This window comes from Sciurus carolinensis, chromosome 5 (genome assembly GCF_902686445.1).
Source record: "Sciurus carolinensis chromosome 5, mSciCar1.2, whole genome shotgun sequence".
NCBI classification, from domain to species: Eukaryota; Metazoa; Chordata; class Mammalia; order Rodentia; family Sciuridae; genus Sciurus; species Sciurus carolinensis.
The window spans coordinates 2,173,451-2,187,555 of record NC_062217.1 but is presented as its reverse complement, the minus strand read 5'-3'; the positions used below and the strand labels follow the sequence as shown (position 1 = coordinate 2,187,555).

At 48.5% G+C, this 14,105-nt stretch overlaps 1 protein-coding gene across 6 annotated transcripts in view; it reads left to right on the top strand.

Moving 5' to 3' along the window:
* The window catches only part of Arhgef7 (Rho guanine nucleotide exchange factor 7), a 132,712-nt gene that overhangs the window by 102,098 nt on the left and 16,509 nt on the right, over window positions 1-14,105 (top strand). For all 6 annotated transcript variants that reach the window (XM_047552850.1, XM_047552852.1, XM_047552855.1 and 3 more), the window contains 8 exons: window positions 681-803; window positions 5,574-5,712; window positions 6,521-6,580; window positions 7,666-7,812; window positions 8,426-8,512; window positions 10,603-10,681; window positions 10,858-10,997; window positions 12,848-13,072. In XM_047552850.1, the coding sequence (XP_047408806.1) occupies window positions 681-803; window positions 5,574-5,712; window positions 6,521-6,580; window positions 7,666-7,812; window positions 8,426-8,512; window positions 10,603-10,681; window positions 10,858-10,997; window positions 12,848-13,072 (1,000 nt within the window). The remainder of the gene's footprint in view (window positions 1-680; window positions 804-5,573; window positions 5,713-6,520; window positions 6,581-7,665; window positions 7,813-8,425; window positions 8,513-10,602; window positions 10,682-10,857; window positions 10,998-12,847; window positions 13,073-14,105) is intronic.

The following is a 14,105-nucleotide window of genomic DNA, read 5'->3' as shown; positions in this document are numbered from 1 at the left end:
CAGAGAACAGGAGATGATCTTTCTGTCACTGTGCTGGTGGGTGGAGACAGTTCAGGGAAGGCATGGGTGTCCTGCTTGCAGAAGCACCCCAAAGTTTGGATAGACAGGTGGGGTTCGGCTTGTTGGGTCTGCGCAGCATCGCACTGCTCACTGCTTCTTGGCTTCTATAGCACCTTCTGGTTGACTTCTGTTTCCATTCTCACGAGTTTCTGCCTTTAAAAGCCGAGAGCTATCATCATGCATGGACTTGGTTAGGAAGGAGGGTCACTAACAGGTGCACCTGTCTCCAGTCTCTGCAGCCTGAAGTGAAAGGTGCCTCTTGGGCTTTTTTATGTGCTTGCCTCTGTGCTGCTTCAGTGGAAGACGTACCAACCAGATAACCACATTTGATAACTTTCCTCATTTTATGCAAAATTCAAGGCTTTGTGACATCAAATTTCCCCACTGCCTAAAGAACTGGGGCTTTGTCTGGTCACCACTGTGTGGCAGCCTGGCAGCCCAGATGTGATGGGAGGGAGCCTTCGAGTAGAACTTTTTGTGGCAGACCCTCCTGCCTGCTCAGCTGGAGGCAGGAACAGATGGGTCTGGAGTCTGTGATCCAGCCTGAAGACACGGGTCCCCTGTCACTCAGCCCCTTTCCTTGTCTATAGCACTGACACTGTCTCCCCCTGTGTCTCCAGGTCGCCTGAGGCCCAGCAGAGAGTTGGCGGCTGCTTTCTGAACCTGATGCCACAGATGAGGACCCTATACCTCGCCTACTGTGCCAACCACCCATCTGCCGTGAGCGTCCTTACAGAGCACAGGTCTGTCCACTGGGACGCCAGAGTGAAGGGAAGACCAGCCGCTGTGCACCTCCAGATAGGATGTGACACGCAGTGTTAATGCTCACTAAACAAGGATGGTTTCGTTTTAATTGCCTCTCAAAATGAGTGCTCAAGAAGCTTTAAAATGCTGCTCGGTGTTTGTAAAAGAAAAGGGTCCTTTTGAAGTCACCCTTCAGCCTAGCCCCTTTGGTGGTAGGTTGGAGGAGCTGGGAAGCACTGGGGCTTTGTCCATTAGCTGACTCCAGTTTCTCCTGGGTTGCAAAACTGAAGGATGGAGCCTGGGTTAGGGAGGCTGCATGAGAAGAGTTCCATTTCAAATGAGGACTTGATTTTGCAGGCAGAGCATTGCGTTAGAGATCCTTACCTTGAGCTTTTCAGCCTGTAACAAAATCAAAAAACATGTAAAAGAGAACATATAAATTTTCTCAATGGAATAAGGCATGTCTGTCTCCTGTCATTGAGGAGAGGAAGCTGTGTAGCTGTCCCAGTGACTGGTGAGAGCTAGTGATGGCCTTGTGCTGGGTGACCATGTGGGTGACTAGAGGGCAGAGGTTCAATTTCTGCTTCTCAGAGAAGCACAGTATTTTTATTAATGTTTTAGAGGCAATTTTATGGTTTCTTTCAAAATCAGCAATTCAGAATTTTTTCAAAACTGTAAATGGCAGGAATATTTAGTAGCATCAAGAGAATGCCATTATGCTTCTGATTTATGAATCAAAACTGAGCTTATTCTTAGCTAAACATTTCATCTTAAAATAAAAAAACTTTGACATGCGGACCTTGCTGGCCTGCCCGACCTGCTGCAGAGCCTGGCGTGTCTGGAGTGTGGCAGGAGCCTGCCTGACTGCCTGCAGGCTCAGGGCCTGGCAGGCCTCCCTGTGCCTCTGGACTTCATCGCCTTTTCCTGGAAGTTCCTGCTCCCAGGTCTGTAGTAAGCCTTGAGCTGCTCAGTACACATAGACTGGTCAGATTGGAGAGAACGTGATAAAGGCTCATTGGTTGTCCATTAAGAGAAGTAAAGTGACCTGGGATGCCATTTCCTCAGTGTGCTCAAAGGTGTGATAAGGGTTAGTTGTTTAGATTCCCATTGGTGTTGTCCTGAAATGAAGTAGCAGCCTTTGGGTGTGAGGAAGGGGTGGAGGGAGTGGAATGCTCAGCAGCGGTGGGAAGGGAGACCGGAGCCCTGTCCTTGCCACGGGCGGTGTCACGTTAGCATGCACTGCCCTTACTGCATAGAATGTGTGCTGTACCATCAGCCTGGGAGTTTACAAACCAAATGAAATTTCCATAAAAGTGAAATGCAAGCATCAGGTCTATACCTCTTAAAGAACTCGAGAAGTTTACGATGCAGTGATGGAAGAGATACACAAAAAGCAAATGGAGTGTTACAGAAAATTCTAAGATCTTTCTGTCCCCACGCCCCACCTCCCCCTTCTTTGGGGAGAGGCTATCCTGTAGGGAGGGTTGAGAATGTAGAAAGGGCAGGGTGTGCGCAGTCCTGGTGAACACTCCTTTAAATGTTTTTCCTATGGAGCCACTGAGACTTGGGGAGTCCTGAGGTGTGACCCCTCTCAGGAGCAGAGCTCGCGGGAGTACCCTGTCTTACCCTCTCATCTGTTGTTACCTCAGCGACTGTTGTGTCTGAAAGGCAACCACAGCATTTTCTCAGAATGTACTCAGGGAAGAGCACAGATAAGGTTGTCAGCAGGTGCTTCCAGGCCTGCCGCCTGTGGCTGATGTGCTGAGCATGGATCAGTAGTCTGGGGTGTGCTCTGGATGGCAGCCCTGAGCAGGTGGCTCTCAGAGGCTAAGCCAAAGAGGAGAGTCCCTCAGAACCGGCAGGTGTCAGCAACTGCAGCCATGCACAGTGCTTGTGTTCCCTCCTGCATCCCCTGTTCCGAGAAAGCTCCCCCTCTGTCTGCCATACATCATGCCTTGCTCCAAAGTGCATGCCTGCGCATTGAGGTAGTGAGTGCTTGCACCTGAAGCTGCTTTCAGTGCTCCTGTTGTCATACCCAGGGTCTGAATGGGTGACCTCTCCCGCTCTCCTCCAGCAGGAGTGCCTGTAAGCTGCTGCACCACAGGGTGCACTCTTGTGATTTTGTAGACTTGAGCCTAGGTTTTGAGGACCCATGTGAGCGTAGTGCACCGAAACTGACAGTCTTACCTGTGTTCAGGTTGCAGCTCAGTGCAGAGGACTTGCCTAGCATGCCTGGGAGCCTGCTTCCACCCCCACCCAGGCAGTTGTACTGACAGCTCCCAGTTCTTGGGTGGTTTGGCTCAGACTCTTGAGTGTGGCTCTGGCAAGCACATGCAGTTTCCAGTTCTACACAGCTCTAACTTAGGTGCCTCTCCATTATCACAGAACTGCAGACACCTTCTCTCTATGGTCTTTGAATGAGTTATGGGCTTCATAAATGAGTCTGTAAAAAAAGACTTTCCCCTAGCCATTGGCTACTCTGCTTGGCCACATAGTTCTTTGTACCCATGTTCCTTCCTTGCCATCTTGCAGCCCATGGTGTCATTCCAGTAGGTGCAGAGGAGGTAGGGTGGGCTGCTGCAGTGCAGAAATGGAGCTGCAAGAGCCATGGTTTCCTCCAGTAGCTCTAACCCCCTCCTTTGTTAGCCTACTAAAGAGCCTACAGGAGGAAGCCGTGATCCATGAAGGGTTATACTGTTTTCTTTCCTTTTGGGGATGTGTACCTGTTCTACAGTCATAGACTGTTGTGTGAATATTACAAGAAGCTACTTTTGCTTGTAAAAATTTCACTTCCTTTTTGTTTTAGGGGTGTTTTGGGGGAGGCGATGAGCATAACTTGTTCAGTTTTGTTTATTTTTCTGCCATGACTTTAAGAAATTTCACACTCTTTGCATTCTGTCTTGATGGGATAAACCTGGTATAGATTATGTTTAGAAGAATTGAAATATGATTTTAGTATCATAAAAATTGATCTTTAAGGGTTGTGTCTGGGGAATTGTTCATTTTAGAGAAATGTTGGTAAAATAGAAATTTCTCCTACTTTATTCCTGCTTTCGGGACTGACAGAGTAAGTGATTTCAGGATACAAGCGTTTCCAAGTAAGACTTTGGGGGTCACAAGTGTGAGCAGCTGTGGTTGGGGTCTGGCTCAGCTAGCAGCAGCAGCCGCAGCAGCCGCCTGGGCAGTGAAAGCATGTGCTCCTGTGTGTCTGGGATTCCCTTCCTTGCCCCTGATCCTAAGGGTCTGCTGGCAGCAGTGCCCTCAGTGTGGAAGGTTGATACCCAAGTGGCAGAGGGCCTCTTGAGGGCTACCACATCAGTATAGCTGTGTACTTAGGGCCTTGCAGGACTGCTCCTCTCTTCTGCCGCAGCATGACTCTGGGTGCACAGTGTGGTGCTGTCCAGTGAGGCCTCCACACTTCACTGAGCTTTCAGTTAATCCAGCTCTGCAATTTTCCTGAGAAAATGGTGTTTAGAGAACACAAAACCAGACACAAAGATGTTGAGATGTTGCCTGTGCAAACTTGGGCATGTCACACACTCCTGGAAGTAGTTGAATACTTTCTGTGCTGATCAATTTAAATTGCATCATCATGACAGACTCTTTCTTACAGGAGTAAAATAATTATCAAACCTCTTCTATACATAGAATTGAAAAAATGGGCATTATGCCTGTTAATTTTTTTATAACTGGGATTATGAGAAGCTTCCCTTTTTAATAGTTTGCTTTGATTTGGTGATATATGTTTATGTGTAGGAGTTCTGTGCTTCACCCTGGTCTCCCAGGATGTGACATGGTGACTGAGGTGTGGGTGTTACCTTGTCTCCTGGGACTTGACCTGATGATGGGGAGGAAGTGTATCACCCGGTCTCCTAGGATGTGGCTCCCTTTACTCTTATCTTCCTTCCCCACCTGCAGCTGCAGGGCTCTTGATGTTTGGATGGTGCACACACAGTGAGGGATAGCCTACTTGAGCCCTAGTAGGTACCTTGCAGGTCACCTGTTCTGTGTCAGCAGTCACAGGTGTCAACTTAGTCTCCTCAGTGCCTGTTCATGTCACTCCTGTTAAACTTGGAGTAGGGGCAGTGGCTGTAGACACAAATGACTTGGGAGAAACTAGCCACAGGAAATGGTAGATGAATGTAGTAAAGGTGACTGTGGCACAGGAATAGGAAGATGTTCAGACTTCCTTTAGGTTTCTTAATTTCTGGGCGTGTCCTCAGTTTCTCCATCTCCCTCTGTGCTGAGGGTGGAATGCGGTGACAGTGTGATGTGCTTTTTCTGCTCTAGAGCCCAAGGGTCTGGTCTTTTTGTGGTACTGCTGTGCACGCCTGCAGGCGGGAGCTGCGCCTCTGCAGAAGGCAATGCTGTGCAGGCATTTGGTGCGCAGCCCTGCACGTGGGTGTGCAGGTGGCCCTTGCGTAGCTCACCTGGTTCAGGAGCATCTTTCCCTTGAGCAGCTTGATGGCAGTTCTTGCCAACTTGAGATTCTGAGTCACTTGGAATCCATCACAGCTCTAAGCGTGTGGACTTCCCTTTGGTCAGGTCTGCATGCTGTGACATACGGCGGGACCCTTTTGTGAATGAAATTGCATGTATTCCGTGTGCGAGGAACTTGTGGAGTTCCCTCTGGTGTTTTGAGATAACCAGCACAGGTTTGTTTTTAAAACCGCAGCCTTCATAAACACTGCCCTCACCGCAGAAGCCTTGCCATGCTCTCTTGCCCTAACCCCAAGCGTCTTCTCTTTTCTACCATGCCCTGTTGCCAGCGAGGACCTGGGGGAGTTCATGGAGACAAAAGGTGCCAGCAGCCCTGGGATCCTGGTGCTGACCACTGGCCTCAGCAAACCGTTCATGCGTCTGGACAAGTACCCCACGCTGCTCAAGGAGCTGGAGAGACACATGGAGGTGCTGCCTCCCTTCCAACCCTGAGCCCTTGAGCAAGGAGGGCTGGCGTGGGTCAGATTGCTGTTAGGAAAAGTATCATTAGTGATTCATTTTAAAAGCCAGGACCCACAGAGTTTAGAGTTCATAACTTAGTAGATTTTCAGAATGATTTTGTTTAATGTGAAGTTTTTTCTCTTTCCTCTTGTTTGACAAGCAAACATTTGCCTTTTTGCCTTCTTGCTCTCTCATCTACCATTGCTGATAGTATAGTTTCCAAAAGCTAGAAACTGATTTTCAAATGGTATTGAGTTGTCACATTGGAAACATTTAGCTATGAGCACTAAGTGCCAAATTGATAGAATAATAATAGTCAAACAGTCATTTAAGGAAGTGTTGTATTGATCTTAGTTTTGATTAACAAGTTGCAGACCTGACAGAAATTCAGTTCCAAATATTTTCTAGGCTTAGGCAGGCAAACCTGCCTATAGACGGATGGGTGGTCAGGCCTCCTTAGGCCTACCCCACAGTTGCTGAGCATGGCTTGGCCATTCTGCAGGTGAGAATCAGAGATGCCCTGCAGAGGGAGGTGGCTGTGTTCAGCAAAGCTTCATTTATAGCACCGACATTTGCTGACCCCTGCTCTTGGCTGTTCCCCTGAGCCCACTGCTCCATGATGCCCTCAAAGAATAAGAATTGCCACTCTAATGCTGAGAAGAAAAATGCTTGTCAAGGGAGGAAACGATTTGGAAAGGTTTCAGGCAAGGCTACAGAGAGGGCCTTTTTAAGAAAAGCTTTTGTGAAAGCTAATAGCATGTTTCTTTATCTACAGGATTATCATCCCGATAGACAAGACATCCAGAGATCCATGACTGCTTTCAAAACCCTTGCAGTGAGTAGAGTGGAGGAAAGGGACCAGGGAGCAGGAAGGGAGGGAGGGAATGGAAACCACTAGGGAATGCTGTTGGCCAGATTATATTGCTATGTCATTTGCATGCACGAATATGTAACAGTGAATCTCCTTTATTTACACCTATAATGTACCCACAAAACATACGGGGAATAACCCTTGCAGTAAGCGGGCAAGCACACCATGGTTTCTTCTACAGACGTGATTTCAGGTGAGTGTAGAATCAGCAGCTGGAAAAGTTGATGAAAAGACATGTGAATCGAATTCACTGTTTTTTTCAGACACAATAAGAATAAAATGTGGGACTGGGCTGTAATTCAATGGTAGAGCATTTGCCTCGCATGTGTGAGGCATGGTTTCTATCCTCAGTACCACATAAAAATAAATAAATAAAGATTTTGTGTCCATCTACAACTCAAAAAATATTAAAAAAGAAGAAGAAGAAGAAAATGTATGACAGCATTCCATGGCTAGGAAATTCTCTTGCTTCAGAGAATTCTGTGGGCACCAGAAAGATGCAGTCATGATTGCTTCCTTTTGAAGAAGGCATAGCATAATTAATGCTATGGTTACTTTGAAATTATTCAAAGCATTTCCCAACCTCCATGCACAGGCTCTCTGATGGTGTTCTGGGGAGCGCAGTGCTGGGGTTCTGTTTTCTCTGTTGTCAGTTGTTGCCCCAGCTGTGTTTTGAGTTGTCCTTTATATATGGTGGAAACTATACTTACCCTCTTTTCCTCTTCTCAGCCTTCTGTTTCCAGACACTAATAAAGCCAGAACAGAAATATTTGTCTTGTCCACTGCATATTTCTTCTTCCTAAAAGTGGCAGACTCTGCCATTTTTCTAATAGTGTTTGGTACTCCAGAGCAGTTGTGTGCTTTGCTTCCCTTGATTCCGTAGTTTTAAAACTTGTTATTCCAGACAGTAAAGCAAATTATTCCTTAGGTTATCTTTCTTAAGAAGTAAGACACAAAATAATAATTGTTTTAAGAAGAAGTAATGCAGCCAACCCTTAAGATTCTGGAGGCTTCTGTCTGTTTGAACAGTGTTGTTCTGTGTCTTGCAGGCCCAGTGTCAAGATGTACGAAAAAGGAAAGAGCTTGAGTTGCAGATCCTGACAGAAGCCATTCGGAGCTGGGAGGGAGATGACATCAAGACCCTGGGCAATGTCATTTACATGTCCCAGGTCATGATCCAGTGTGCAGGAAGTGAGGTACTGCTGTGCATGGTCACCACTGTGGCCTCCACCCACCCATTAGTTCTCACTATAGAGCACTCTGAAGGGATGTCAAGCCAGGACAGAGTCCACAGGAGTCCTGACCCAGATCATAAGTGTGCTCTACTTTCTACCTTGACAGAAACAAAGAGACTTATGGCACAGCAGTAGAGGGCTGTTGACCAGTTTAGGTCTGCAGGACCCCCTTGTCCAGAGCTGTGAACTGGAAGCAGGACTGCAGGATGCAGTGTGTACAGTTGGCTGCCCCAGGGTCTTGTGCACAGGCCTGGCCGGGCGTTTCCCTCTTGGGAATCTGGTTATGGATGGCTTAGGCCCTTATACTTTCCTCTTAATGTGTTTACTCTCTTTTTATTTTGAAGAGTGTGGCAATCCAGAGTCTTCATCTGTGTGTTAAACTCTCTCATGTTAAGACTTAACATAGAATTGGTCATGATTTTGTTTCCATTTAATTTAGCTAATACATTTTGGTTAGGAATATATGAAGAGGAAATACAGTATAATGTTTCATAGGACCTTAAAGCATTGTGTTCACATTTGTAAATAGATGTATTTTTAAAAATTATTTGGATTTGTTTGTTTTTTATATTAGGAAAAGAATGAAAGATACCTTCTGCTCTTCCCAAACCTTTTGCTAATGTTGTCTGGCAGTCCCAGGATGAGTGGTTTCATCTACCAGGTAAAACACGTTTGGAATTCTGTTTTACTGTTCATGGTGGACCTGAGGATCCTTTCAGGCTGACTCTGAACTTCAGCATGAAGCATTCCCTGTCTGTCTGTGCTGTGCGTCATGCATGCTGTGCGTGCATCCAGCTCCTCCTGTGTTTCAGTGTGACTGCAGATGTAGACCAGGGTTCATTTTGAGCAAAGGAAGAAGTGTGTTGGTGGCCTGGCCTTGAGGCACACTGGTTGCGGTGGTGCCGTCAGTCTGTCTGGGTTTGCTCTCGCTCTGTGGGACACAGGCTGGGCTGAGGCTGGGGTCTGTTGTGAGATGTACAGCGCCCCAGCTGACCAGCACGTGTGCTACCATTTGACCTTTTGTTTTTCAATTGTTCCACTGGTTTTGTTTGAGAAAATGGGAGAGCTGATTTGAGAAGAAATCCTAGGGGCTCTTTTCTGCTGCTGCTCTGATTTACAGTGGGGCTGATAAGTAGCTTCTGTGTGTCTGGGGGATGCTGTTGGCAGTTTTCAGTGATGACTTTCTGTGAGGACGGAAGCTAATACCTCCACCTCCGTTTCTGGAGACTGGTCGGTTTCCACATGTGCCTGTGAGGGAAGCTGCAGCTTTGTTTTCTCTGGGGGGCATTTGTTTGTTGTGTGTGTTTTGTTTTGTCCCAGTAAGGATTGAAGCATCCTAAGCCACAACGAGATGTGACTTTTATCACTTGGAAAGAGTTGGCTGAAGCCTGGTGCTGCCCAGCCTGGGGTTGGGCCTCGTCCGTGATGAGGCGGCCTTGCTGTTGTTGTCTTGGTGTCTCACCAGCAGGGTCCCACCTTCCTGTTTTTGACACAGGTTCCCAGGGACATCCCTCTCCTGGGTACAGGGAGCGCTGGTCTGTGTCAGCAGTGCTCATTCCCACTCTGGGAACACAGGCTTCTGCACACTGCCCCTGAGGTGTGCCAGGCGAAACGGGAATCCACAGCTGCGTTTTCCATAGCACTTCTCACACCTGCCCACAGTCTGCATGCCTGAGGGATCTGGGAAAGGAGCACCGTCTGGCCTCGGTGTTGGTCAGCTGCTGTCTGGCCTGCCGTGCTTCAGAACACAGCTGCCGAGCCTCACGTCACTGACACTTTGGGTTGGATGATTGTTTGCTTGGGAGGTGGGGTGGGAGGGCTGTCCTGGTGCTGTTGGGCGTGATGGCCTCTCTGGCCTCTGCCTGCCTAATGTCAGGAGCATCTGCAGGTTGTGTCACCACTGCACGTCCAGCGATGTCCCTCATGTCGTGGGAGTTCTGTGTCTGGGTGCTGGTGCAGTTCAGCTCCTGTGCTGATGGTGGCTCCAAGGCAGCTTGGCTCAGAACACCCCCAACCTCTCCTACAGGCTTAGTGCAGTTGTGTGGTCTGTGTGCCCAGGGTAAGCTGTGCATTTGAAATACCAGGTGATGGGCAAAAGCTGTAGTGTCTGTGCCAGCCAGGGAGGCAACCTGTCCCCCGAGTGCAGACATTGCTGTTGTGCTCTGGTGGGTGACATTTGAGCATTGCTGGGCGAGCTCTGCTTTGTGGGTGGGCATCAGCCTGCTGCCCATTGTAACTGAATTTCCTGCTTAGATTCCTGGGTCCCCAGGTGGCTGCTTGCCCTGCTGTGCCTTCAGCACAGCCATTCTTTTCTCCTTGGCAGGCTGCGTTGTAGCTGGTAAGGCCGCTCCTGTGCTTGACCCGGTCTGCCACCCTGTTTCTGCCTTCACACTGGGAGCTGACTCCCTAACGAGCAGATGCCTGCCTCCCTTCTCTTAATCGGTTCTCTGAAACAGCTGCGATGCCCTTCAGTTCTGTCCTAATAGGTCACGTTTTTATGTCCTGGTGTTTGTTTAGAGTGATCCAGCAGATGGAATTTTTCTGGTTTTCATACTCTCCCTTTTTGAACACTCCTGAATCTGCATGCTGATTCCTTTTCTGAGAGAGCTTTCTTTATATTATGCATGCACAGCCACAAGCAGCATGTGACACCCTTGCCAACTCCAAAGTCTTTAATATTTATTTTAATAACAGTACTTCTTTACTAGAAAAGCACTAATTGCATTTTTTTGTGGGGGGGGTCTTTTTTAGGGAAAGCTACCAACGACAGGAATGACAATCACAAAGCTTGAGGACAGTGAAAATCATAGGAATGCGTTTGAAATATCAGGTGATAGGCACAAGCCGTGTGTGTGCTGTCTGTCCCCGCCAGGGAGGCAGCCTGTCTCTTGAGTGCAGACCTTGCTGACACGTTTTGGAGGGTGACGTTTAAGCATTGTTGATGGGCGTGTGCATGTGTGAGCTTCCTGCCTGCGTTTCCACGTCAGCCTTTTTCCTCCTTTCCAGGGAGCATGATTGAGCGGATACTAGTGTCATGCAACAACCAGCAGGACCTGCAGGAATGGGTGGACCATCTACAGAAGCAGACGAAGGTCACATCTGTGGGCAACCCCACCATCAAGCCCCATTCCGTACCATCTCACACCGTAAGGGCTCCCGCTGTCTCCTCTTCCAGCTCTGAGCGGTGATGGCCTGTGGTGGGCTGGCCGTGGGTGCCCTTGTGCTGCAGCCCTCGTCGGGCATGCTCATGAATTGGTTGACATTTGGGGGGCACGTGGCCTTTGCTCAGACCTGGCAGGGAAGTTGCTACCAAACCCCAGGAAGCACTGTCCATGGATGATTTTTCTAAGAATTTTAATTGCATTTGTTATGTTCGATTAAAAAAAACAACAACAAAAATCAAACAGTAAATAATGGTGATGATGAGAAGGGCCAGATTTACCTTGCAGGCATAAAATACGATTTTGTTCTCACTGTTTTGATTTTAAGAAATTTGTTTATTTTTCACTTAAAAAAGCTCAGCAGCTCTCTAGAGAGAACTTTTCAAAGTGAATCAACACCAAAGTTTCAGTATTTAAACCTCTTTCTGCTGGTGTTTAATAAGAAGTAGATGTTGAATTAACTTCTGTTTGATCAAATAGTCTATTTGTTCTATCAAACATCTTTATCAAATAGTCTTGAAAAATTGGGTAAACCTTTGAAAGAATGAACTAAGAATGAAAGAATGAATAGCACTTTGAATTTGTGTTTTCTCACATCTTCATTAGGTTGTTAGGATAGTTTTTACTAATAGTTCATTTTTCCTTAGTGGTTCACCACTTTCTTCAGGTATGTTTATGGGGACTCTGACTGCCCAGCTTGAGTCTTACACTCATTTTAGCAACTAGCACTCTCTTCTGACTTTCCAAATAAGGGCAAATAAACCAAACATTACCTGCTATGATATTATTGCCAGGAGGAATGTTTTACATGATGTTGTCCACCTGTGCTGTTCAGTATGCGCCTCTAGTTTTGTAGTCCCACGCCCCTTGCAGGGGCCAACCTGGGAGAGTACAGGAGGCCGTGGTTCCCACTTCTGGGCATGGGGCATTGGCATCATGAGGCCTTCTTCAGCCTGTGTTCCCATGTCAACGTCTTGGGAGAGTGGCCCCCAAGTTGCCACTCCTCCTAGTTGCCTGTGCCGCCTTATTGGCTGACTTGAGGCTACTGGCTCGTGCTGAGTGCCATTTACTTTATTTGCGTCTTATTTCACTGTCAGTGTGATGGAATTGGGGGGGCGGGTTTCAGGAATATGAACCTTATTAAGAACACACCCTTACAAAAATTGGATTTTGAAAAGCTTTGTTTTCACTAAAGCTAAGTTTTCCAGGAACAGTTGTATTTTGTTTTATCCTAGATATTGGCATTTTATATCAAGGGCCAGATTGCACCTGTTTGGGGCTTTATAGGCCTGTGTTGCAACTTGACTTTGCCCTCTTAACACGAAAGCAGCCATAGACAGAACTGGACCAGCCTGCTGTGTCAGGAGATATTTCTCTCCTTCCTCCCTCTCCCTGAGCACAGCAGCCAGCCAGGCCCTGGTGGACAGGGCAGGTTGTTCCCGCTGAGCAGGCACTGGGCTGGCTGTGCGTGCACTACCAGGAGTAAATCCTGACTGGGGAGAGGCACCCTCCCGTTGTCACATTCCAGTATAGGCAGTGCCAATTCCCTTAGGAAATTCTGATGCCCTGGGAAATGATTAGCCTTTTTCCAAATGTGGGAGGCCAGGCTTTTTAGTCCTGGTGCAGAGCTGCTTTTTCCCAGGTAGAGCGAGGTGCTCCTGCAGCAGACAGTGCCGCAGCCCTGTGCCTGGAAGCCCTGTGCCTGGCCCTGAAACGGACCACTAGGCTTGCCTCCCAGAGCCTAAGGAGCGGGGTGAGGTGCGTGTGCTCAGTTCTTTACGGTGACTGCCCTGGTCTTATGCTGTCTCCTCTCTTCTCACTTCTGTGTCCGGCAGCTCCCCTCCCATCCCATCACCCCATCCAGCAAGCATGCAGACAACAAGCCCGTGGCGCTAACGCCTGCCTACCACACGCTCCCCCACCCCTCCCACCATGGTGCCCCACACACCACCATCAGCTGGGGGCCCCTGGAGCCTCCAAAGACCCCCAAGCCCTGGAGTCTGAGCTGCCTGCGACCTGCACCCCCTCTCCGGCCCTCAGCTGCACTCTGCTACAAGGAGGTAAGGTCCTTTGGGCGCTCACACCACCCACCATTCTCCGTCTGTGAGGTGCTTGTATTTCATTCCAGTTTTTGTTTTAGTGATTTTAGAAATGAAAATTCCATGTTTCTGTGACAGAGAAAATACAGATGAGCTTCATGAGAGCGGAAAGCAGAGTCACCCTGGTTCTCTTACCATTCCCTTCTGCTGTGAAGGGCTTGGGAGACGGGGGATGGGCATGCACCCCTACTGGACAGTGCCCCCAGAGCAGGCGCTGGGGAGGGACAGGCCCCAAGCAATCTGGACGCCAGCCCTTGTGCTGCACCTCTTGACAGATCCTGTCCAGGAACCCTGGAGCAACTTGGGATGAAGAGACTATTTACAAATAATAATGGGAATAGTCATGTAAACCAGCCCCTCCTGGACTTGTGAGGAGTTTTGGCACAGTCTGCAGCTTTCTTCCTTCTAACTGGGTCTTGTTCCATATGCGAGATGTACCTCCTGTCAGGTGCCACCTCTAATAAGCCCCTCTTCCCCAGGCCTGCCTGAGGAGGAGGGCGCATCCTGAGGAGGGCTTTTACCCAAGGAGGCTGGTTGTCAGTGTGAGCATGGGAGGAGCGAGTGAGGTTCTGAACGTAGAATGGGCATACTTGTGTGTGTGAGAATGAGTCGGCAGACATGAGTGTGAGGAAAAGAACAATCGTGAGTGTGCAGGAACAGGTATGGGTTCCAGTAAGCATGTGCAAGGACGAGCGGGCTTGTGAGTGTGAGAATGAGAGTGGGCTATTGAGCATGTGTGTGAGTGAGTGTGCAAGATGAGCGTGCTTGTGAACATGAGAATGAGTGTGGTGTTAGTGCAGTGTGAGTGCAAGTGTGGCATGAATGCGTGAGAACGAGTGTGCAGGTGAGCGTGGTTGTGTGGTGACCACTGCCTCCTGGCCTGGAGCCTGCTGTCCAGGCAGGCGTGCTGCCATGTTGCTGGGCAGACCCCTCCTCCACGCCTGCCAGCACCAGTGTGGATGCTGCCTGAGGAATCGCACGCAGTCCTTACACC